This window comes from Stigmatopora argus, chromosome 10 (assembly GCF_051989625.1).
Source record: "Stigmatopora argus isolate UIUO_Sarg chromosome 10, RoL_Sarg_1.0, whole genome shotgun sequence".
Classification (NCBI taxonomy): domain Eukaryota; kingdom Metazoa; phylum Chordata; class Actinopteri; order Syngnathiformes; family Syngnathidae; genus Stigmatopora; species Stigmatopora argus.
The window spans coordinates 833,501-858,801 of record NC_135396.1 but is presented as its reverse complement, the minus strand read 5'-3'; the positions used below and the strand labels follow the sequence as shown (position 1 = coordinate 858,801).

General features: G+C 43.0%; 2 protein-coding genes across 2 annotated transcripts; both read right to left on the bottom strand.

The window, feature by feature from the left end:
- Positions 1-4,481: 4,481 nt before the first annotated feature.
- postnb (periostin, osteoblast specific factor b) lies at positions 4,482-16,324 on the bottom strand. Its single transcript, XM_077611912.1, has 21 exons — positions 16,178-16,324; positions 15,215-15,313; positions 12,633-12,697; positions 12,197-12,354; positions 11,608-11,772; positions 11,383-11,529; positions 10,809-10,950; positions 9,934-10,146; positions 9,566-9,700; positions 8,968-9,116; positions 8,750-8,886; positions 8,485-8,615; positions 8,277-8,407; positions 8,021-8,123; positions 7,855-7,922; positions 7,361-7,406; positions 7,258-7,284; positions 6,338-6,448; positions 6,210-6,257; positions 5,816-5,875; positions 4,482-4,907 (listed from the first exon to the last, which is right to left on the bottom strand). Exons 1-21 carry the CDS (start codon positions 16,303-16,305, stop codon positions 4,879-4,881), a joined length of 2,292 nt encoding a protein of 763 aa, XP_077468038.1. The 5' UTR covers positions 16,306-16,324; the 3' UTR covers positions 4,482-4,878.
- Positions 16,325-17,882: 1,558 nt separating this feature from the next.
- LOC144083816 (short transient receptor potential channel 4-like) lies at positions 17,883-25,026 on the bottom strand. The gene is made up of 10 exons (XM_077611913.1): positions 24,646-25,026; positions 24,055-24,573; positions 21,630-21,966; positions 21,415-21,554; positions 19,977-20,293; positions 19,706-19,901; positions 19,449-19,643; positions 18,837-18,878; positions 18,665-18,754; positions 17,883-18,592 (listed from the first exon to the last, which is right to left on the bottom strand). The coding sequence occupies exons 1-10, from the start codon at positions 25,021-25,023 to the stop codon at positions 18,173-18,175; spliced, it is 2,634 nt and encodes an 877-aa protein (XP_077468039.1). The 5' UTR covers positions 25,024-25,026; the 3' UTR covers positions 17,883-18,172.
- Between the last annotated feature and the right edge of the window lie 275 nt (positions 25,027-25,301).

Sequence of the window (25,301 nt, the reverse complement as noted above, 5' to 3'; positions counted from 1 at the left end):
ATTTTAAGGTTAAAAAAAAATCAGAAATTTACAAAATATTTTAAGGTAAAAAAAAATATCTGACATTTAGAAAATATTTTAAGGTAAAAAAAAATCTGACATTTAGAAAATATTTTAAGGTAAGAAAAAAATCTGACATTTAGAAAATACTTTAAGGTTAAAAAAAATCTGACATTTAGAAAATATTTTAAGGTTAAAAAAAACAGAAATTTAGAAAATATTTTAAGGTTAAAAAAAATCTGACGTTTAGAAAATATTTTAACGTTAAAAAAAAATAAAGTAGAAGCAGGTCGGAAGCTAGCAAGCCAAGTGTCGTCTTTCACAAACGATCGGCTGTCCAAAGATGCTTTCTTTCACACACACGTGCCTCTTGCGCAACAAAAGTCATGTGACTTAGCCGCGCTTGTGGACACGCAAACAAAATTTTCCTTTCCAGCGTCCAACCTTGTCCTCTCACGTTACTTACCACATTGGCAAATTTCTTCCAGAAGAAAATTCGTGGCCGGCAATTAATTGTTTATACTTGCACAAGGGGAAAAAAACCTGAAAAAATGTCAACATTAGAAATGCGCAGTTGGAATGGACCGCAATACATGGCCCAGTTCAGCGTCAGTTTTGTCTATTTTCACTGACATCTGCTAGCGAATTTTCATATTTCCGTGCGAGGGTTTGCCGCCAGCCTCTTCTAGCTCAAATGATTTTGACGCGTATGACTCCCAGTGAGGTCAAATGATTCTACCCTGCAAAAATGAGCCTATTTTCAATGTCATTTGTGTGCTTTCTTCGATCCAGATGATGACATTTGGCCCCCAAAACAACTTTATCAGCACCCGGCCATTAAAGCGTTGATTTATGGGCCCCAGATGAAACGAGACTCTTTGTCTGGAAAAACACGTTGTCAAAACATGCGCTACGACGTCTGCGCTCAGCTAAGCTAAAAACATCAAATCCAGCCCAACTAATATGAAGCAGTGTGCTTAAAACGTGCGGGGCAAAAGTCGAAAATGCCATAAATCAGTTGTTAAAAAGGTAATAAATTCTTACAGGAAAACTGACGTCAAACATGCTAGTCACACTGCTAATTTATAACCACTTTCTTAAATCTGGTCAAGTCATAGAATTCAATTAACAGGTTAATGTGTCGGACCATTTATTCAATTTTAAGTAGAAAATACAATTTTTCTTACTAAGCCTCTTTTAAATTTGGTCATTTTTTTCCTTAGATTTAGAACAACAAATACAAAAAATATTTTTGAACAATTTTAATTGTGAAATTAAGATCATTCCTTACACATTTGCTTTAAAAAAATTGATTTCAAATTTCGAACAGAATGAAAATCTATATTATGTTAAAATACAGTCGTGTTAGGTTATGCCAAATCTGTATCAAAGTAGGTTGAATTACTAAATTGAATGCTTTTATTGTCATTATACAAGTATAATGAGATGATGGAAATTATAATATAGTCAGCAGGTCCCTTAACTTGATAGGAATTGTGATATAAGTTGCAGCACATTGTAAAACAAATGCAATTTTAATGTAAAAAACAAAACAAAAAGGACAGAATTTAACCGCAGGGGTGATCCATCAAGTACATAAAATATCCTGAGATGAAGTGATTTGTTCTCGTCAATCTTGACATTCATTACTCCATTCCACCCTTAGTGAGCCAACGGAAGGAATTATTTTTTAACTCAAGGCTACGATTTTCACCCTCGAAAAGACGCGGGTGTCATGCAAGAATGCCGTAAACATCCAAGTTAACCAGGCGGAAAGAAATAAGCTTCCAGGACATTTTGTTGGGGTCACGCGCACTTGACGACCTGATGTCATTTGATTGAAGGCTTTTTTTCCACCACGAGGTCATTCAAAGTGCTTTACATCCAATGAAAATCACCCGATCGGGCCCGATTTCCAATTACGCAATCATCCGGTTTGAGCTTGTACGATAAAATCTTGTTTTTTTCAGAAATTAGTACTTCCTCCGCTGACTCACTTTATGTTCTTATTCCATGATAAACACGACGAGTACTCATCTACGTATGTACTAGTACTCTTTTTCCCCATTAATACTTTCGCCCTCTGCTGTTGCTGTTTTGTACAATTTCAGAATTTTCCATTTGCGAGTTGTTTTTGTTAATATTCTTTGACAAGATTCTATCATTTACTTCACATGTGTCAAAGTGGCAGCCCAGGGGCCAAATTTGGCCCGCCGCATCATTTTGTGTGGCCCGGGAAAGTAAATCATGAGTGCCGACTTTCTGTTTTAGGATCAAATTCAAATGAAGAGTATAGATGTATACTACATTTCCTGATTTTCCCCCTTTTAAATCAATAATTGTCATTTTTAATCATTTTTTTTCTGTGTTTTTAGTTCAAAAATCATTTTGTAAAATTTAAAAATATATATTAAAAAAAGCTCAAATAAACATTGTTTTAGATCTATAAAAAACTGAATATTTAGGGCTTTTAATCCAGTTCATTAAATCCATTCATTAAAAAAATATCTAAATATATCTAAAATGGTCCGGCCCACGTGAAATCAAGTTGACGTTAAAGCAGCCCGCGAACCAACCCCATCTGACACCCTTGATTTACTTCCTGCGTCCATGGCAATATTTTCTAAGTTAAGATCAGAGTCAACCATTACGCCATTGCGTCATTTGCGACCAAAAATGTCTGTTTGAATGGAACGCAAACATGTAGCGGAACGGTCATAAAGCCGTTAAAAAGAAACACATTGCAACCGTCGGCAGCCATTTCAGATTTACGTCCCCGGCCGACTACAAAAACTCCATCCAAGTTGTATACGAGGAGTTTCGGCCGCCTGTCGAGGAAAACATTGAAAGCCTCGCTCTCACGCTCGGCGCGGCGTCATGACGTCCCTTTGTTCGTGCCCACCGCAATGGTATCTTTTCAAATGGGAAACAGCGGGAATTTCAATGCGCGCCGTGCTTCAGTTTCCATCCCAGACTCCAAAAAAAGCTTGGCACCAGACCTTCGTGTATCCTTGCTTGAAGGAGTCACTTAAGGTCCTGGCCACTGCTCATTTCCAGTAAAACGTCAACCATTTCTTTTGCTAAATATGAAAATGTGTGGAATGACGTCCTTATGATATCGCTCATAATTGGCAGTAAATCCAAAAACTGTCGTAACGAGCTACCGAGTATCAGATGGGGATTTCGACATGGGTAAAACGGGAGTTTTATACAATAATTCACCTTTATCCTCCTTTTCAACTTCATTTTGAGTGACGAATGTCTTTGCGTCTGAGACAAAAAAACGGGGTTCCTCATCCTCCAAATCCGTCTTTGTCAGATTCAACAGTTTTTCTTCCTGTCATCGCAGGACGTAAAAGCCAATCCTATTTCTTCGCGGATGTTATGTCACCACCTTACACAATTTTATAACACTTAGACGTCGTGTAAACAGTTTGAACATGGCGCTGGACTCCGGCCACTTGGAAGCTGATCAGGGTTCTTCTGTCCATTTTGCAGGTTTTGACATGGCGACCAATCATTTTCAGGAGGAAGGACATGACCGACTTGTCTCCACGTGTTATCACATCATCGCCTGGGAAATGTCAGACGATAATATTTCAAAATAACTACCGGGGCAAAAAGTCAGAGACGATTAAAACTAAGGTAAGACGGACAACTTTTTCAATTGACTGATTTTGCGTGTCCGTATCTTTAAGCTGGTGTATGTTTTGCCATGCCTGGCTGCGTCTTTAAAAACGGTGCGTCCTTTGTGTGTGTCAAATACAGAAATAGCACTCGTTATTGACACTGCGGCTAAAAATACGATGCGCCGTTTAGTCGGGAAAATACGGTAAGTCGCGGCTGTCCGCTTTTCAAACCAACACGTCGCCTGGCTGCTTTCACTTAAGCGCACGCCAGTTTGCGGCGCCACGTCCTCAGAATTTTGAATTCTGAAGTCGCACGGAAAAAACAAAACAAACTCTCCAAAACAAACGCTGACGCTTCTTCCAGCAGATGTTTTCTCAATCCTCCTGTTGAAACAGCAGCTGCCTGCCGGACGTTTAGCAAGTCCAAGGCAACATATACTTGGAAGGATTCCATCAAGTTTAGCTCAGGCGTCTTTCCAAATCCAGGATTTCCCTCGTCCGCCATCGGAAATAACGTGTTTAAAACGCCATGTAACTTGTCTTGGATGAAGAATTCGAAAATGGCCGTTTCCCAAGTTTTGGTATGATCCGCTTGCCGAGTTTCTGACCTTTTTTTCGTCAAAACAGAGAGGAAATAATTCACTTCCATCCAATCTGGCCAGCAGAATTTTTTTTGTCATTTCAATCTACTTCTTTCATCTAAATGACCTTTGTATTTTAAATGATGAAAAGTCCACTCTGGAAAATGACCTTTTTAAGGCATACTTTGTCGTCGACTGTCCTTTTGAATCAAGTAGCGTGTTTATATCAAAGAATGCACTTTATTGGGGGAAAAAGACAGAAAGCGGGGAAATCTTTAGATGGATACATTGTTGGAAAGGAGAGACACCTTAAAATGCTTCAAAGTTAAAGTTTAAGAGCAGGTTGAGAAAACATCATTCTACTTATCACTTGTCGTCTACTTGTGTTTCATAGCTTTGACAATAGAAGTGTAAGATTGAGTTGGGATTTATTTTTTCTCCCCCCGCCTTTATTGCTGCCCTAATGGCATATTAAAGTCCCGTCGGAATGTTCTTTGGTTTGCATTTGTGAGCCTTAAAGTGGATATGCGTTCAAAGTACTGTGGAGATTTCCATTTCTGACCGAGCGTTTGCTTGAAAGGACGTCGCCGTGTCAGCGAGTCGCTTTCAAAGCCGCTGCGATTGGACGCCCGGCCGGCCCGATGGCGCTCTTTCCCGATGGTGCCGGCTCAGTTCCTTCCTCTTTGCCTGCCGCCAGCTTGGGAAACAAAAGCAAAAGGGTTCCAATTAGTTTTTGTTGACAAAGTCGAGGTGTTTTGAAAGGCCAACAAACACACCAAAAGCGGAAGAGCTAAAATATTTCCTTCTAATATTAGATTGATAAGCCAGAGAGGAGTCGATAGAATGCTAAATGAATAGCAACGCAAGCCACAACATCAACGCATGCCTCCTCACATTAAAAACAAAAAAACAAACATTGCTAGAAGAAACAAGACAAATGTACACAATTTTAGGGAGCAGCTAAGCTAAAGCTAAGTGTGAGTAGAACTTTTAATTCATTTTCAGATGCTCACAAGTTGATTTTTGCCTGGGGGAAAAGTCTAAATATTCCATCGGAAGACACGGGGAGAACATGCAGGAAGGGGATTTAACCCTTGATTATAGAACTATGGGGCGGTCGTGCTAAACACTTGACAACGCGCCGCCCAAAAGGCGATTTGTGATTTTTTTTTCTTGCTTCGTTAGAAATCACCATTTTATACAATTGTAATGTTGCGATACCTCTGTTGAAATCAGGCGGAAAATATACTCGGATATGTTACTTCCCCTCGATATCAGATCAGGACACGCTAATGGCGGATTCTCAAATTCAGGCCACGCAGACTACATGCAAAAATAGTCCTCCACAGTAAAGATAGCATTTAGGACTATTGTTTTACAAGCACAAAATTGCCATTGCACGACAAGAAGCTGACAAGCCAATCTGGATTAAAAGCTTTTTTAGACGGTGGCAGCATTCGCCGTCTGAAACATGGCGTTACCTAATACTCTTCGGGAAGAAGAGGTTCTCCTTAAGCCGCTCTCTACGTCAAGGCAGGTAAATATCAGGTCCAATATACGCCCATCGCGAACGTGATGTGAACAAAACAGTTATTTAAAATTCACCTTTTATCCTTTTGACTAGTCCCTCGGGCTCAAAATTGCCATCGGTTTGGATGGTGGAGCCTGTAGAAGAAGAAAAAAGTCAATAAAGCATACTTTTTATATTTTCATATTTTCACACACTACTTCAATGATAGAATCTCGTCAATAGGTATTCAAATATCATAGACAACGGTTTGCCTCTAAATACTAGAAACCTTTGACATCATCGAGGGTAGGAATTCTGGCGGAGGACTATGATTCAATGGAAAATAGCAGTCCTACTGTGTTTATCGTGTGACGAGTCGAAATACGAAATTGAACGTGGGTTAGAGAAGAAGGGAGTTGGGAAGATTTGAACAGGGAAAATTATGATAGCGCTACAAAGACTTAACAAAATGAAAATCGTTTGACTGACCGTCCATGTAAATCTGGGAGGAGCCACTGCTGACTGAGGACTGAGGTACTGGAATCACAGTTAGCATGTAAAATCAGTATTTGTCGGGAAATTGACCATTCTATGTTAGCAAAAGTATTAAAACTCACCCGAGACAACTCTGGTGACTTTAGTAATGGCGGGTTTACTTTCAATAACTCGGGTCACTTTGGTGATGGATGGTTCTTGTTGGATGACCCTTGTCACTTTGGTTTCCGGAGCTAAACTCCAGCGAAACATGGCAGGTCGCAGTTAGAAAAAAAAGCCAATTTTTCCCGGATAAGAAGACTTTCTGCAGCAAAAATGTGATTCCCCCACCAAATCATTCCATCATTATGTTTAGTTTTAATTGATTTAGATTTTTCCGCAATCTTCTTGTCCGTTCGCATTGCCCTTTTTCCTTTGAGCGCTACAACGAGCGCCTCAGATGAACCATTACATCACGGGGCACATCTGTTTAACATAGAGCGGGAAACGTGTGGTATCTGTTTTGCGCATTACATTTGACAGCCGTGTTCTTTATCGCTCGCTCGGTACGGCCAGCAACTCAATTTGGGGGTCAGTGGGAAACGTGCCACGCAAAATCAAAAGACTGAACATTTTCCGGTAGCCGGTTGAAAAGTTGCAAATGGATCAAATCGCACTTTGGTAATTTAGAGTACAGTTGTCCGAAAAAAAAAAAATGTTTTTTTAAGATATGTATGCTTTTAAGTGTAGGTTTTGAAGTAATAAATCATTGGCTACCATTAACAATCATCCTGAGCTGTAAGGATACTGCAATTATATTTTTGCAATCAAAGCAAGAAAATACTCAAAAGTTTTCTAATGAATCGCAATTAAAAAAATGTTAATCAATACTTGACACTTGAAGCAAACGGCTGAACCAAAAAAATGTGTCCAGCTACTGCAAAATGTCAAGAAAGTGACAACCGACATAGCTCCGTTTAACATTTGTGACATTTTATGTATTTAAGAACTTCTGGATGGGGAATCACATGACGCTGATGCTAATTTGTCAATGCTACTGTACCTCCAACAACTCGCGTGATGACTCTCTCTAATAAAAAGAGGAGACATCAAAACATTAACAAGTGCCGGAATAGCGATGCGCTTTTAACTGATTTAATACTCACTCAAAAAGGTCAGGGGGATTTCCTGGTATCTGAAGCCTGGAATGTACTGGAAATACAAACACCAAATCATGATAGTGTTTCATAAGTAGACCCATGAAACGTCTCGCAAAAATGGGCTAACGTACGACCATACAATTGTACTCAAACATCCGAGGTAGTGTCAATCAGGTTATATATTTTTACAAATGTTTTGTCCCCCAAAAAAATCGAATTCCTACATTGATTGAATAAATATTTTGATATCATTGAAAACGAAAGAAACTCTCGTTATCTAACTTTACCTTGTTTTGTTCCTGTGCTATGGGTTATTTTATGATGGAACAGGTGACTAGGCTTTACAAAAACCGAATTTTGGGTCTGTGGGGGACTTTAAAAAAAGACCAAATGAAGCTCAACCCCTTCCAATGCGAACAAAAGGTTGTCAAAATATGATACAGGGTTGTAAAACAGTTGGAACCCTAGTTTACGTACATGGAAATGCGGCGATAACTCACCTTAATTTGCATATATGTAACGAGTCTCTTCAGTAGCGAGAGGACATCCTGGCTTCCAACGGGGATATCTGAGCGAGAGTAGGGCAAGTGTCTTTCAAAATAAAACAACGGCAAAGAGGGGAGCTCACACAGCTCGATAGCTTTTACAGAAAGTCTAGAACGCTACCGGCGGGGTACAGTAGTTGGTTGACAAAGTGCACGACGCCGTTGGTAGCCATGGTGTCGGACTCGGGGATCTGGACCGAGTTGACTCGCATGGTATCGTTGGCCTGCAAAAAAAACAACGTTTGCCGGCCTGAAACTCCATTTTTAAAAGTCATTTTAACTAATGAATCTTGCCAAAGAATAATCGGAAACCAATGATGAAGGTTTACGCCGATTGCGCGACAACAATTAGCTCAAGTAAATGCAATCGAACTCACAAACATCACTCGGAGATTGCTGCCTTGCAGGGACTTGAGTAGATTGGTAACGCCGGTCTCTAACCCGCCGCCGATGAAGATGCCGTTATTGATGTGGTAGAGGAGGATGGTTCGGAGAACGTTGATGTCACCTAATTTGAAAGAGTGTCAAGCGAGGGTGATTATCATCTGGCAACGTGTTAGGCGTGCGGGGGGGAGGGAGGCCTACTCTTAAGAAGTGCGAAATCTCTGTCCGTCAAGCCGGCAAACGCCTTGTCAGTGGGAGCGAATAATGTGAAATCTCCCTCTTGTTTCAACAAGTCTGTGAGCCCGGCATCTTCCATCAGAGACAAAAAGATCCTGCGGGAAACAGAGCGATCACTACAACAACATGCTACTTGTTAGCTTTTATTTTACAACTTCCAAACCCCTTTATCATAGTTTGATGAGCTTTTTCCAAAGAATTGACCTTCATTTACAGAGATTGCTCTTACTTGAAGCCGCCTTTGTTGCTCAGAATCTCATACATGGAGGCCTCGGCCGGTTTGAGGAAGTTCCTCATAAGATGTAGCGCACCGTTGCTTCCCTCCTTGCTACCTCGGATCAGGCATGAGTTCTCGATGCAAACGGCCTGCGAAGAAAAGACAGACCTAGAAGTCCAGGTAGCGCCTCAATCTACAGGGATCCAATGTCCAACAAATGGAGGACTCACCGTGCGATAGATGAAGACCCTCAGGAGCTTTCCGCCGATGGTCTCCAGCGTCTGGCCGTTGTACAACTGTCCGAGGCTGATCTTGTTGTTCAGGATGTGGTTCTCCAAGATAATTTTAAGCATCCTCTGATCCATGGACATCACCTCATCTCCAGTAAAAAAAAATATGGAAACAATTTTCAGCACGACTCACCAGAAATAGCCAAATGATTTTGAATCCCCCTCGGAATCTTTGCCACAACCTATTTTCGACAAAGTGATATAGAGTCCGGATGAGCAACATTCCGATTCTCGGAGTTATTTCCAGCACTATGTCAAGTTTGGTGACTGGGCCGTGTTCAATAAGCTACAAATCCTGTCTCCACATCGGGAAGAAGTTGCAGAACAAGCATGAGGTTCCTGTTATCTCCATCTGTTGGCCCCGTGAAAGCTCTTAGCCCATTTCCAAATCCATAAACTATCCAGGCCCCGTTGACTGAACAGTACTTCGATGTTTAACAAACCTAACCTTGGGACTTCCACTTAGCTTCAGTCTGAGTAGGAAAACCTGGACTTTGAGGACAAATGTGATAGGGCAGCTGGAGAGTTAGGCACTTACCGTTGAAGGCCACGTTGAGAGGGGCCAGGAGAGTGTACTCGGCTTCAGGCCTCATGGCCGCAGAGAGACCCAGCTCGGATACCATGTCACCAAAGGTGGACTGGGAGCTTCCCACGAGTTCCATCACCTGTTTGGCTTCAGAGGCAGAGGGGATGCTAACGGTGAAATGAGGCCAATAAACGGGAATTGTTATTGCTGCATTTTCTGGCTTTCTTTGTTGTACTTGCGTTTGGACTTTGTTAGAATAAATATTGTACAAACTATCCCTTATCACTGAGTCTTGAGTCACAAATGGTAATGAGGCACAGTTGCGGAACGGTCAGCAGAGGGTCAGAGAAGATCAGCGGAACAGTAAATAGGGCTCTAACCTGAGTCCGGCATGAGGACTCTGTCGATGAGGTGGATGACGCCATTGGTCGTGACGATGTCCTTCTTGAGCACCATCTTGATGCCGTTGACCGTCAAGCTCTCGCCGTCACAGCCGATTTCAATGTTATTGCCCTCCAGGGTCTCGTAAGAAGTACCGGCCATGATGGCCTCGGAGCATTGCACCGAGTCCAGGAGATGGAAATTCAGAAGAGCTGGAAAAAAAAACGGGTTCTAATGAACGACGGGAACATGTCGGCCGTTCGGGCGCTGTGGTTCCACGCTAGGTGTCACATTACGCAAGAAACCGAAGCTCTCGGGAGCCAGAAGAACCTTGGATCCTTCGGGTCCCCGTCGATAACCACTTGGGATCCCGCCACGGTTCTGTTTAACTTTATGTGGGATTGAGTGATCTGACATCATTGGCCAATAAAATATTTGAGGTTCACCAGCCCGCTTTGTGTAAGTAGCGCTTCCAAGCAAAGATGTTTTATGTTGCTTCAAACCAGAACAACAGCGCTCTCAATTTTCGAATAATAGAACAAGCTCCTCAACGGTTTCAGCTCAGCTACCTTGCAAAAACAGGTCGTCGGTGTAAATGTGCGATCTGGTTACAACAGGAACTACTCTCTTTGATCTGTTGACTTTCTCTTCACGATTACAAGTGGAACTTGTAAGCTGAGACTCATTTATTCATATCCAGACTCTTTGCATAGAAACGGCGGTTTCAGCTGTTTCCAATTGGAGACGATTGAACCCGTGACAAGAAAACCGAGCAAACGAAGAGCCGGAGAAGTTTGAATTATGTACGTCTACGTGCATTGACCTCTGAGCTACAAAGATGCCTGATGACATGCCGAGCAATCATTGGGCGTACCTTTGAGGATCTGCTTGTCGCTCTGGAGCCTTTCCAGCACGTCACCTCCCAGCTTGTCAAAGGCATCGTTGGTGGGGGCGAAGAGAGTGAAATGTCCGTCCTCAGACAGCTTGTCCAGCAACCCGGAGTTCACGGCGATGTCCTGGACGGAAAACCCAGTCGTGGGATTGCCAGACACGACGATGACGACCCGACCAGGAGCGGGAATGAAACGCCATGAACATTCCCTTTTACGGTGACTGGAATTAATTACCGTTTAAGTTTCAGCAACGCTCTTTACATAACGCTGAGCTCTTGCCTTCCCGCAAATGTAAACAGGAAGATTTGCCCGATAAACACAAGCTTCAGCTCACTGTAATTATTGCCTGTCTAATCTAACGGGCTAAAACGCAACGTCAAAAAGCCCCCGAGGACACTTCACAAACACGACTATTGTTTACCTCGATAACAGAGTCAAGTTTCTCGACTCGGTGACGACTTTGCAATCGTTTTGGAATAAATAACAACATTGTCCTCCTCTTGAGATCCCCAATGACAGACTATAAATGAAGCAAGAACAAAGACGTTAACTCACATTCAGCGTGGACAGTTCGTCTTCCACTTCGATGACGTCCCTGATGGTCCTCCCAACCGCGCTGATCACGCGATCGATGACGTGGACCACGCCGTTGGTGGCCACCTGGTTGCCGTGGATGATCCTGGCGCAGTTGACAGTCACCACCTGGGGGGCAACGGGGGAAAGACCCCGCTTGAGAAGGTGCCACTCCCGGCGGCCGACGCTACCCATCGTGGCGCTCACCCCGTTAGTGTAGTGATTGATGAGCAGACCCAGCTCGTTGTACATGGACGGGACCGTCATTCCGTTGCGCAGGTCTTTGGTGAGGAGGCGTTTGTTGACCATGTGGTAACGCAGGGCGTTGTACAGCTCCACGTTGACGTTGCTGACCAGCGCCGCTCGCATGTCCTGTTAGAAGACCGAGAAAACCTTTGGGATCTTAGAAGCATTCCTTTGTCCATTCGGGGAGGCGCTGCCATCGTTTGAAGCTTTAAAGTCCCACTCTCACCATTTTTTTAGGCAGTACACAATTATCAAGAAGATATTTCCACAGAGATTTTACCTTAAAAGTTGGAACCCAGAGCAACGTCACCACAACACGGCACATTTGAGTGAGGGAAAGAGAAACGCCTGACTCGGAAGCCATTAGCATCTCGTAAATGGTCAATGCCTTAGAATTTAGGCCTATGGACTCTACACAACAGCAAGGACAGCAATCTTCAGAACATTTTGAAACCTGGATTTTCTTACTGGTACACTTGTTGTGTCCGTTCCAATGTTGGTGACAATGGGACTTTAACGGGTGAAGAACGTGTAGAAGACAAAGTCTTACGTCGGTCAAAAGGTCCCAAGCTTCGTTACTTGGCGCGAAGAAGGTGTAGGATCCGGATCCCTCGATCTCGCCCCTCAGTTTGGACGTCTCGGCGTATCTCTGGGTCGAATGGGCCTTCACCATACCCAGCGTGCCGTACACGTGATCGATTGGGGCCACTGTGTGGGTAAAAGATCTGGCGTTTCAATCGTACCCATGACTCTATTGTTATGTTTGATTGTTATAATGGCGTCTTGTGATTATTGTCAAAAAGGTACGCTAGTATATGTAACAAAGTGAATTGGAGCCTGTTAGTGAACGATTGTTTTGCCCCGCCCTTTGTAGAACTTCCATCACATGTACAACCCAAAAAAGAACGCTACTGTAAACGTGTCGGAAACACGTGGGTGGATACGGCCGAATAAATCTTTTGTAAATGGACTCCGACAGCACGCACCTGCAGGGCAACCGCGCATTCCGTCCAACTTCATGTATCCCGGGCAGCACTCGTAAAGGACCATCCTGTAAGGATAAAAAACTAAAAATAGGAAACTCCAATGGCTAGCAAAATCATTTAAACAAGGCAAGACAAGGCAAAGCTAATAATGTTTTACAGCACAATTCAACACTAGGTCAAAGTGTTTTCCATCACAGGAAAATCCCAAAACACAAATAAAAAGATAGGTTAAAGAACAACATTTGAAAACCACGATTTTTACAATCCTTTGACTCTCAGTTTAACCATTTCATAATATTATGGTCTAGTTCCCTTGTATTTGCAATGACTGGCAGCAGCATACTGTTTTCTTATTTTACTAAGACCTGTAAGTGAAAGTTTTCCTGTGTCTGTATTCTCACCCTCTTGCTACTGTGACAATGAAATTTCCCAAACACGGGATGAAAAAGTTATCTAATCTAATCTAAAGTATACCATTCTAAGAGTCCAATCTAGCCCAAAAAACGAATGTCGAAGTTTTTCCATCTCTTGTTTGAACAAAAGCCCTTTAGTCCTTCCTTTATTCTTGATCGGCAGATTTAGTGAGCAATTTCAGACGCTTTTAGGTGATGATCATGTGTCTTTTCCACAATCAGCTTGGAGAAAGTTGACGACTGCCGTCGTTTAGGAGATCGACTTTTGGTTTCTAGCTACGGACTGAAACGTCACCGTTTCCAGATGTGACAACGGTCGATCTGTCGCTAGCCAACCGTGCCGTGCGATCTGCCATCTGGCTCGAAAGTCTCGTGGAAAAGTGCCTCCTGGTTCGAAGCTACTATTAAAACATCGGATTTAAATTACCCGATCGCTGCATTTGAAGATTGCCAATCAGTTCGCCCATCGTTCGGTTAACCTCATTTTGGCGTGAAGAAATGCCGAGCGGGCAAAATGGGATGGGAGAACTTTATGGCTCAGCAAAAACAGCCTTTTATGGTCGCGTTTATGGAGACTGACTGATAGCATCTAAAAGTATGGCGGTTTTACTGCATTGTAGAGATCCAAATGTCAAAGCAGAATTCCTCAGTTCTGTATTTATTTGTACTTGGCTGAAGTGTATAGAAGTGTCAATAAGCTATGCTAAAAACTTCAAGTGAAGTTGGACTGTCATTTTTTTGTGACCATACATTCTCAAACCGCTGCAAGAAATGCTTGACTGGAAGCCAAATCATTGTTTGTTAATACCCAGGCGGCATCAATGACATGTCTGCCAGGAAAGGAAAACCCAAGACAAATGACTAGTCGCGAGCAAGCGAAGATTTGGCAAGCTTGCATTTGTTTACGTAACAGGACCGTCGAGTGTTTGCGATGAAGCCTTCAAGTTGAGCCCTGGAAGTGTGTGTATGGGTGTATGTACACGTATGTGTGTATGTGTATACATATATATATATATATATATATATATATATATATATATATATATATATATATATATATATATATATATATATATGTATATATGTATGTATGTCTATATACATATATGTATATATGTATGTATGTGTGTGTATATATATATATATATATATATATATATATATGTATATATATGTATGTATATATGTATGTATGTATATATGTATGTATGTATATGTATATATATATGTATATATGTATGTATATATATGTATATATACATATATATGTATATATATATATATATATATATATGTATATATATGTATGTATGTATGCATATATATATATGTGTATGTATGTATATGTATGTATGTGTATATATATGTATATATATTTATATATATGTATATATGTGTGTGTATGTATATGTATATATGTGTATATATATATGTATATATATATATGTATACATGTATGTGTGTATATATGTATATATATACTTCAGAGACACGCTTATTTATATATTTATTCATGTATTTATCTATTAGCCTACTTATTACCTATCTATTTATGTCTAAAATGTCTTTTGCTGTGTCTGTATTCTCACCCTCTTGCTACTGTGACAACGAAATTTCCCGAATACGGGATGAATAAAGTTATCCAATCCAATCCAAACAAGCGCGGCGGGCACCGACAGTGTCGTTGACGGACCGGGAGGCCTTTGACGGAGAGGGCGGTGAACCCCCCAAAAAATCAGCGCTCCATGTTTGAAGACAAAAGTGCTGAGCAGCCAGAAACGGCCAGAAAGAAGTTGTAGAGTTGGAGTAAACGGCGGCCTTTTCCGGTCATGAATCGTGTCAGCAGTTGGGAACCACATCCTGGAGTCGGTGGTCACGGGCGCCGCGTCCAAAAATTTCAATGCCAAGATTACCAAGCGTTTCATGTCTCTTTAAGTACAGTTAAACCCTTTCATCCCTCACACATGGAAAATGGCGTCGCTAAACCTACTTTATATTCGCCACATTGGAAACGGGGGGGGGGGGGGGGGGGGGTGTCTGGTAATGATTTGAAAGTGAAGTAGCCTTGGTGATTTTTTTTTTTAAATTCAAAACAAACATTTCTGTTTCAAAAATGGTTTTAGTCATTTTGTTGGGTTTGGTAGTAGAAGAATGTAAAGTAATACTCACGCTTTCTTTCCGCAGATGGAGCCTTGGTACCAATTGCGACAAGTGCTGAAGTACTTCTTCCTGGTCCCCATGACTTGTTGTAAAGCGCAGACATTGGGCCTGAAGTGGAAGGAAATGGGAATTCGTAACGCGATTAAACGCAGCATATTGTAAGTATGAGCAAAATTGATGTAAAAAAAAATCTGTGTAGCATTTTTGGAAGGACTTTTTTTTTATTTGATCTGCAACCAAGAACAAACATACGTTCAAGTCACTAACAACAGGCTAAATAGGCATTTGTTAACACACATGTCAAATTGGTGGCCCGGGGGCCAAATCTGGCCCGCCACATCATTTTGTGTGGCCCGGGAAAGTAAATCATAAGTGCCGACTTTCTATTTTAGGATCAAATTAAAATGAAGAGTATAGATGTATATTAAATTTCATGATTTTCCCCCTTTTAAATCAATCATTGTCATTTTTAATCCATTTTTCTGTGTTTTTATTTCAAAAATCATTTTATAAAATCTAAATATATATATTAAAAAAAAGCTAAAATAAACATTGTATTAGATCTATAAAAAATGAATATTCAGGGCTTTTAATCCAGTTCTTTTAATCCATTTATATTAAAAAAGTCCGGTCCACGTGAAATCAAGTTAACGTTAAAGCGGCCCGCAAACAAACCCGAGTCTGACACCCTTGTGTTAACATAACTGTTTTTCCACATAGACTAAAAAAACGACATAACAGGCTGTTGGTGGTCAAAGAAAAAAAACAATAAAAGTTACAAACGAGTATGAGTGGCAAGCCCAGGCAAACTATGAAAAAAGTGCCATTTATAGTCTGGAACACAGGTAGTAGAATTTGGCCTCATCTCAATATTATTTTCAAATCAATATCCATGACTTTTATATCCATGAAATAGCTGCAACAATCCTATTTAATATCTGTCCCTTTTGCAGATGTATATCCATTTCTTACCCTTGGGTCCTGGCGCGGATGCGGCTGTGCGCCACTATCTTGTCGTACGGCGAGTAAGACGCTTGCACGCCGTCCAACAAGGATGAAAGCGCCAAGAGCGCAAAGGTGGCGGCGAAGAGGAGTTTCATCCTTGGATTTCCTGCGCGACGTAAATGCGTACGACCTCCCAGACACAAAGTGATGAGGACTCCACTCCGAGTAGGAGTTTATATAAGGCCGCCCTCGCTCGCTCGCTCGCTCTGATGACAGCATCGCACACGAGTACGACCAGGAAGCACACACACAAGGTCAGCCAAAGACAATTTTCTTCTTTTTTTATCAAAGGTTTGCCATCATTTTAGCTCCTGTTAGTCCACTTTTAGCCAAATGCCCTTCTATCTGACAAGTAAATAGTCGTATCTCAGCATTGTAATTCGTTATTCGTTTTTATTCTAATTGACGGGAATGGACGTCTGATATTCTGGAACAATTTAGTCGTTTATACCCGTCGACGGGACCGACACTTAATCATTCGCCGGCATTTGAACTTTAAAACTATGAAGAAAAGCGGCCACGCTGCAGTTCAACTTGCAGTTGTGGGGTTTTTCTGCCCTCTAGTGGTCACAAGCACTGAATGTTCGTCTATTCAAGGTCATATCAGGTCAGGAGAACCTAAACTTTGAGCCCAGATTTATATTTGGCAGTCTTGTAGAAAAAAGAGGGAACTGTTTAGCGGAATATTTGGGTAGTATTTTCATTGGACGGCAGAATTAGGGATTGGCTGTTGTTGATTGGTCACTATAGACTTGATTATTATTTTATAACGAGGATTGGCAGACTTGGTGATCTTAAGTTGTTTGAGCATTTTTAGCGGCCAAAACACAAGGAATGAAGTCATTAGTTTGTGTGTGAGAAATAAACAATTTCTTCAATAGTCTTCTATAAACAGGATGAATGAAAACTTTAACGTAGTTAAGCAAATGAACATTTTTTTCCTGAGAACTCTTTTCCCATAAATAGAAGTATTAAACCAGAATAATCTTATTTAGGGTTCATTGTATTTGCTCTTGGTATAAGAAAATAAGTACAAAGGGCAATATGTCATCATTTCTTGTCATTTATTAGTGCGCATATTATATAAATATACAATTGCTTTCAAAGATGTGTCACCATAATTTAGTTGTTTGTCAGTCAGTGCTCTATAATTAGTTCAAAATTAATGTTTAGGGGTTGCGTTCGCTTTTTTTTCATCCTTAATTGATCATGACTGGAAAAAGTTGTTCAAAGTAAACATTCTGAATGATTTATTTTGGGGAAAACGGAATGTGCGAGTGGGAAAGAAAAGGCGTCATTTGCCACATCTAAAACATCCAATTCTAATCACTTTGTGATGTATTTAGCAAAATGCCATTTAGATATTTCCAAGCGAGTTATTCATTTATTTATTTTCTGTATCGCTTCACAAAATCAAGCCGCACAAATATTAATTTTGAGAAAAAACTGGCCCATTCATTTCTAATTGCATATTGAATCCCCACAAAAACATTTGCATTTACCGCTATTGATTTTCAACCCAGACTTGTAAAAAGTATATCCATAATCTTCATTATTTTGGACCCCAAAAAAATGGTACTAAAATTTCCTCAAAGTTGCGCAAAATGTACAGAAAGTGAGCCCCGAAATCACCAGAAACAAAACAAAAACAACTAAATGTCCACCAAAATCAATAATAAACCGGAAGTGACCCAGAAATTCCTTCAAATCAGAACCTTCCCAGTTTAAATGGATTGGACTCATTCAAATTCACAGCAAAATGATGATTATTATGACATTTTTCCAAGTCGTGTATTTGACAGAATAGAAGCTAAGCAGCACCTGGCCATAAAAAAACATATTTTGTTTATATTTTCACTTAATAAATGGCAACAAACCAGGGGGAAAAGCGACATCTATTACTCGTTGGCGCAGATTAACGCGTTTTTTTTGGTCATTTCCATCCGCCGTTTGTCGTTTCCTTTAATTTTCCTTCTCCTTGGCGTCTTTCTCCACATCTGGCGCGATTTCCACCACCACCAGGGGGCTCTTGAGCTCGACATTCCGTCCTCCGCCGCTTTGCGAATTCTTGGCGGCTTTCTCTGAAGGTGGCTCCGTCTCGGCGCAGTTCTGCGAGGGTTGTTTGAGGTTCCTCTGCTGACCGCCGTAGTCAAAGTGAGTGTGAGTTGGGCTGTTGCTGGAAATCCGGCCCGGTCGGTTCAGGTGAAAGACCTCCAGCCTCTGCGGCGACTCGTCCGCGTAACATTTGGGCGAGTATTTGAAGGTGTTGCCCTGGTAGGCGAACGGAGAGCTGGCTATTTTCCCCGAGCCTCGGCCAAGGGATTTGCTCTTCATCATTCCCAGGACCTCGTAGCGAAAGCTGGATATGTCCTGCTTGAGCTCCTGTGGACGGAGAGCGGAGGTTAAATGGTTGAAAATTGTAGACGGACTGCTTTTTGGGTCAGGGGTGGCCACCTTGAAGTTTTCTTCTGTCAGGCCTTCTTCGGTCTTGGCGTCTCTGATCATGGCGGCAACGTAGCGCTTGACCAGGTTCCTCAGAACTTCCTGCGGACGTTGAGAAATGGATTGGTGCCCAATGTGGGCCTTTGATGAAAATAGCTTGGTAGATGATTGGGGATCATCTTACCTGGTACTGGTGGTTTTGTCTTACGTTTTCTGCAGCACGCCTCTGCGAAAGTAGAAGAAGATTGGATTGAGAAGAACGCTGGTCTTTAGTTGTTGTTGTTTTCCTTGTAAGATGTAGGCCACATGTGTCAAAGTGGCGGCCCGGGGGCCAAATCTGGCCCGCCGCATGATTTTGTGCGGCTCGAGAAAGTAAAGCATGAGTGTCGACTTTCTGTTTTAGGATGAAATTCAAATGAATAGTATCGATGTATATTAAATTTCATGATTTTCCCCCTTTTAAATCAATAATTGTGAATTTTCAATCATTTTTTTCTGTTTTTAGTTCAAAAATTATTTTGTAAAATCTAAAAATATATTTATAAAAGCTAAAATAAACATTGTTTTAGATCTATAAAAACTGAATATTCAGGGATTGCAAGTGATGCAAAATGATTGAAACAAATTAGAAAAAAACCTAGCGGTCCGACAGGCTTATAAAGTACTAGCTGACGTTGAGTTAATTCGCCTCTCCTAATCAAACTGGATTAGACAACTGACACCGTTAATGGCAACCAATGACTTAAAATCAGTGCTCTGCTAACTTTCCGTCACAATACAACCAAAAAAAACTTACCCCCAAACTCTCAAAAGTCTCCAGCCTTTTTAAACTCGGCTTCCGAAACACCCGCGCTTTGATCCATCCGCTCAAATAATAAAAAGACTTGGGACTGGGGATTATATTGAACGGGGACGGCAGAGTTCCCCCCTCCTCAAAGTAGCTGATCCATAATTTCGTCCTGGCAAATTTCCACTCGATATCCGCGTGATCCTTGAAAGAAGACACGAGTCAAAGAAGACAAAAGCAAAAACGTTCCAACGGGGGCGTCTCACGGCGATGTGCTGGTACGAGTTGTTCATCATGGCGATCAGCATGTTCAGCAAGACCACCAAGGAGATGATGTTGTACGTGCCGAACATGGTGGTTCCCACAAACATGGTGAATTGGTGGTCCGCCTTCACCCTCGTCACGTAAAGAGAAACCAGGCCGAACACGGACCAGAACAACGACTGCAACGTCTCGAACAAGCTGGAAAAAAAAAAACAACGGACCACGTCAATGGCGCCAAAGTCTACCGAAACGAGCTCCTTTTGGAAAACTCACGTGGAGAAGGCGTTGTTTTGCTGCATGCAACGGATCCCCTTGCAGTTGCTGCCCACGTCCGTTTCGTCGTAGTAGTAGTAGAGCTGGTTGAGGCCGTTGGCGAAGGCCAGGAGAACCAGGCAGTAGATGAAGAGGAACTTGAGGATGTCCAGGAGCATCCGGCCCAGAGAGATCTGCAGCGGGCCCAGGTGGGAGTTGGCCGTGAAGAGGCTGATGAGGCGCAAGGAGCTGAAGATGTTAGCGATGGCGAACAAGGCTTCGGCGATCAGCGTCGGGTGCCAGGTTTCCCAGTTGCATCGGGGTTTCTGGCCGTTGTACTGCAAGACAAGTAGAAATGTTCAAGTTCACTTTTGACCATCAATGCAAGACGACAACAAGACGGTTCGGAATCTCCTTCTGGCCCGCCCCTACCACTAAACAGTAAAACCTCCTTTATGGGGGTTACATGGGGGTTCCTAGTTCTCAAGACCTGCCGGAATAGGTGGTACCCGGACACTTAGTCGCCGGACGCTTTGTCGCCGGACAGTTCGTCCCCAGACAGTTGGTCTAACCTTAACCACTTACCTTAACCACTATTAAAGAAGACAAAGGAAATTCACATATTCTTGATTAAAGAAAATAAAACAGCAAAAACTCGCTTGACAATACAAACACATTAACATTTGGGCGTGTGCAAGTACCAAATGTGCTTGTCTCTAAACACACTACGCACGAAACGGTTCCTACGTCGAGCGCTCCACGTTTGGAAAGACCCCAAAAAGAATCAACGTGACATCTGAGTTGTTATGTCACGTTGATTCTTTTTGGGGTCTTTCCAAACATGGAGGGCTCAACGTAGGAACCGTTTCGTGCGTAGTGTGTTTAGAGACGAACACATTTAAAATGTTAGTGTTTGTGTTGTCGAGCGAATTTTTAACTGTTTTATTTTCTTTAATAAAGAAATAAAACTCCCATCTGTGAATTTGAATAAAATCATTTTATTTATTGCCTTTTATTTTAAGAACAATCGTTCGCGAGTCCGGCGACAGTGTCTGTTCGGCGAACCGTCCGGGGACGAAGCGTCTGGCGACAAAATGTCCGGTCACGCGATACCTGCAATACCCGCAATTGTAGGACCCCCCTATTTTTGATATTATTTGGAGGGATTACTGTACCAGGATGCCTTTGACCAGTGGTCCCCAAACTATTCCAGAAAGGGCCGCAGTGGGTGCGGGTTTTCGTTCCAACCTGTAAGAGGAAAGCTTTCCACCAATCTGGTATCCTAGACGTGCAATCAGTGGATTGCAGTCAGGTGCTTCTTTTTTCAGCAGAAACCTCATTGGTTAAACTATTTGTGTTGGATCGGTTGGAACAAAAACCTGCACCCACTGCGGCCCTCGAGGACCGGTTTGGAGACCTCTGCCTTTGACCGTGACATCCCAAGTCCACATTCCAGTACCTTTGCGTAGGCGACAATCTTGAGAGAAATGGTGGCCAGGTACAGCGCATTCATGATGAAGTCCATAATATTCCACCAGTCGTCCATGTAGTCTTGGAAACCGCTATCCCACATCTGCTTGATCTCGGTCCAGACGAATCCTTCAAGACGCAAGCAAACAGCGGCGGCTTTAATTCCGGCACCGCCGGCGGGGGGAGACGATCGGGGCTCCTTACCGACGACCCAGGGTAGAATCATCCATTCCACGGCGCTCGGCGCCGGTCCCTGAACGTCGCGCTGCGGGGCTTCGATGTGCTGCGACGCCAACAGCAGCAGGAAGAGGAAGGTCAAGTAGGAAGCGGCGTGACAGATGAACTTGATGAAGGGCTTGCGGATGAAGGCGCCGTAGCGGCTTTTGGGCGCCGCCAAGTAGGAGACGGACAGCAGCGGGAAGAGGAAGCCGATGAGAACGCAAGTGATGAGCTTGGCCGCCCAGTGGCGCCTCCTCCAGCCCGGGATCTCGTCGTACCAACGGGACGCTAGCAGCTGCTGACAGTTGGGCTGGGCCACAAACTAGGAACGGGACAAACATATTGTTGACCATTCTCCAATTTAGCCACCCCCCCAAAAAACCTCCCAAGCCAGAGTCCTTTTTGCACGGCAACGCGCTCGTAACATAACATAAACCAAGGATGTCAGACTCGGGTTGGTTCGCGGGCCACATTAATGTCAACTCGATTTCATGTGGGCCAGACAATTTTAGATATAATATTTAGATTTTTTTGTTTGTAAATGGATTAAAAGAACTGGATTAAAAGCCCTGAATATTCCATTTTTTATAGATCTAAAACAATGTTTATTTTAGCTTTTTTTTAAAATATATTTTTAGATTTTTCAACTAAAAAAACACGGAAAAAAATGGATCTAACGGGAAAAAAAAAACACTATAAAAAAAAATGCAACGCTCCGCCCAGTGCTCGTAGAGACATTACACGAGGGAGTTGCGACCAGAAAGACAGTGCCCATGATGTTCTTATGATGTCTGTATGCTCGTATATCAAAATTTGTCTCGTACCTCAAGATAAATATCAGCCCAAATGTTTACTTGTATCTCAAATTACTCGTATGTCAAGGAACCACTGCACGCCCAAGACATCCGAAAGCTGTCTCTCGCCGCTGATAGAAGTTGATTTCAGTTTAACCTCATTACGGCCAAATGGATTCACAGCGTAATGGCGAGCTAGATGAGGTCTTTCCTTACAGAATCCCTTTGCAAATTTCCCATCTTGTCTTGGGAGGGGCCAAATTGCCCCGTCGCCACTGCAGACGCCGCTTGGCATCCATCTGAGAATTCATTGGGATTACGTTATGGTTCCAATCTGCTGATGTTTCCCGTGGTTGACAGACTGAAACTGGCGAGCAGGAAGACATTTTGTGGACAACTGCTAAGTGCTTCTAATGTCGTGGAGCTCATCACTAACCACGACGCGTCCATCGCCTAAAAAAAACTCCAAAAAGGCAAGACTAACTTTTAAAAGGTTCACCACCACGTCTTCAAAATAAAATCCAATACTACTTTTAAATGACTCTTGTCCAAATTGCCCAAAAACCCTTTAAGGCCCTTTTTTAAAAATTGAACCAATATGTTTGATAGCAAGTCCGCGGAATGAATAAAAAAGAAATTTCAGGCAAAGCGTCGTCACTTTGTCAGTATGGCCCGATAATCCCGTCGCCGCGGGACCGGGAAGGGGGGGAGAGGGGGTCAAGACTAATGCATTACATTAAGGAGCAGGCTCGCAATTACGGGCCGCCCAAAAGTCCCCAGGGACGCGTTCGACCATTTGCAGCCATTTGTGGCTCATCTTGACGCCGTTGTTGTCACAAGGCCATTTTGGGCTCGGATTCAATCTCTAATGGGAGTCGCTCTCACTTCCTTTCTTTTCCACTGACATAAAACGTCTGCCAGTCCATTTCTTTGCTCTTTAATCCGTCTTTAAGGATCGCACTGAGTTTTTGCAACTTTTGTCTTGAGGAGTGTTGACTCACGAGCCCAGATTAATGTCAACAAAACACTTTGTTTTGGTGTTTGTCTTTGGACAAGCAAACCATTGGCGGCCATTTTGGGCTCGGATTCGATCTCTAATGGGAATCGCTCTCACTTCCTTTCTTTTCCGCTGACATAAAACGTCTGCCAGTCCATTTCTTTGCTCTTTAATCCGTCTTTAAGGATCGCACTGAGTTTTTGCAACTTTTGTCTTGAGGAGTGTTGACTCACGAGCCCAGATTAATGTCAACAAAACACTTTGTTTTGGTGTTTGTCTTTGGACAAGCAAACCATTGGCGGCCATTTTGGGCTCGGATTCGATCTCTAATGGGAATCGCTCTCACTTCCTTTCTTTTCCGCTGACATAAAACGTCTGCCGGTCCATTACTTTGCTCTTTAATCCGTCTTTAAGGATCGCACTGTGTTTTTGCAACTTTTGTCTTGAGGAGTGTTGACTCACGAGCCCAGATGAATGTCAACAAAACACTTTGTTTTGGTGTTTGTCTTTGAACGAGCAGATCATTGTCGGCCATTTTGGTTCTCAAGCCATTTCTGAATGTAAACTGCAGTATGACCAGGTCGAAAAATGTCTTTGTGCATTGTTATAGCCCGCTTACCTCTTTTTGGCAGTACTTGATAGCCAATTTGACCCGAGCCAGGTCGTTGGCGTTCTCGTCCAGCAGCGGGTTGACGTCGTCCCGATAGTGGAGGATGATCTCCAGCTCCTTGGAACTCCTGGTCTGGTCCAAGAGGTCCTTGGCGAACTGCTTGCACATGCGCGACAGCTCCTCGTACTCCTTCTTGAACTCGTTCTCCACCCGGCTCAGCTCCTCCAGTTCCCAGCTCAGCTGGAAGGCCGTGAGGAAGGGGTCCTCGCTGGACAGGGCGATGAGCGACGGGCTGGCCAGCGCCCGGTAGATGTTGAGCCGCGAGTGCGAGTGGCGCAGGCCGTCCACGTCCGAGCTGGACGCGCACTCCAGGCAGTCGCACAGCACGGCGTGCGGCTGCGGGATGGAGACGCCGCGTTGGACCAGCAGTTTGACGATCTCGTAGTTGTTGGTGTGGGCCGCCAGGATGATGGGGGTGATGTCCGGGGTGAAGTCGGAAAATTGTTTGTCCAGCAGGATGGGCGGGACCTCCCGGAAAGGAAAGAAAGGTCCACAGATTTCAGAAAAATAAGTACCGTATTTTCACGACTATAAGGCTACCTGTTTCTCGCCACTGGGCTTCTTGTGGTTGAGCAGCAGCTCCACGGCGCCCACCACCTCCTTGCGAATGGCGTGCAGCAGGGCGTCGCCCACGTGCACGTCGTAGCTGAGCAGCAGCTCCACGATCTCCAGATTCTCGTTCTCGATGGCGATGAGCAGCGCCGTGCGGCCCAGCGAGTCCACGCAGTCGATGTTGATGCGGAAGTAGATCTGGGCCTCCTCCAGGGCCTCCTTCACCGTGGCGTAGTCGCCCTTCCAAACAGCGCCCAGGTAGGCCCTCTCCAGGGCCGACAGCTCCGCCTCGGCCCGTACCACCCGCAACGGGATGCGGTCGGTGTACGAGGAGTTGTCCGACTTTTTGTAGAACAACTGGGACATCCTTACACCTGCCACCATTGGCATTATGTAATTATTATTATTTTTTTGCACTTTTTTGGTGTTTTAAAACACCATTCCAATTGGTCTCAATGAGCAATTTGACTTTATTACCTAACATGTACATGTCAGACTCGGGTTGGTTCGCGTGTCGCGTTAACGTCAACTCGATTTCATGTGGGCCGGACCATTTTAGATATAATATTTAGATATATTTTTTTATAAATGGATTAAAAGAACTGGATTAAAAGACCTGAATATTCCGTTTTTTAATAGATCTA

Coding starts and splice junctions, on each gene's coding strand:
- postnb (XM_077611912.1), bottom strand. CDS start 16,305: ATGAAACTCCTCTTCGCCGCCACCTTTGCGCTCTTGGCGCTTTCATCC. Junction 8,408..8,484: donor AGATTTCGCACTTCTTAAGA/GTAGGCCTCCCT, acceptor CTTTCAAATTAG/GTGACATCAACGTTCTCCGA. Junction 4,908..5,815: donor ACTAGTCAAAAGGATAAAAG/GTGAATTTTAAA, acceptor TTGTTTCCCAAG/CTGGCGGCAGGCAAAGAGGA.
- LOC144083816 (XM_077611913.1), bottom strand. CDS start 25,023: ATGTCCCAGTTGTTCTACAAAAAGTCGGACAACTCCTCGTACACCGAC. Junction 21,555..21,629: donor GATTCTACCCTGGGTCGTCG/GTAAGGAGCCCC, acceptor TGCGTCTTGAAG/GATTCGTCTGGACCGAGATC. Junction 18,879..19,448: donor AGACTTTTGAGAGTTTGGGG/GTAAGTTTTTTT, acceptor CTACTTTCGCAG/AGGCGTGCTGCAGAAAACGT.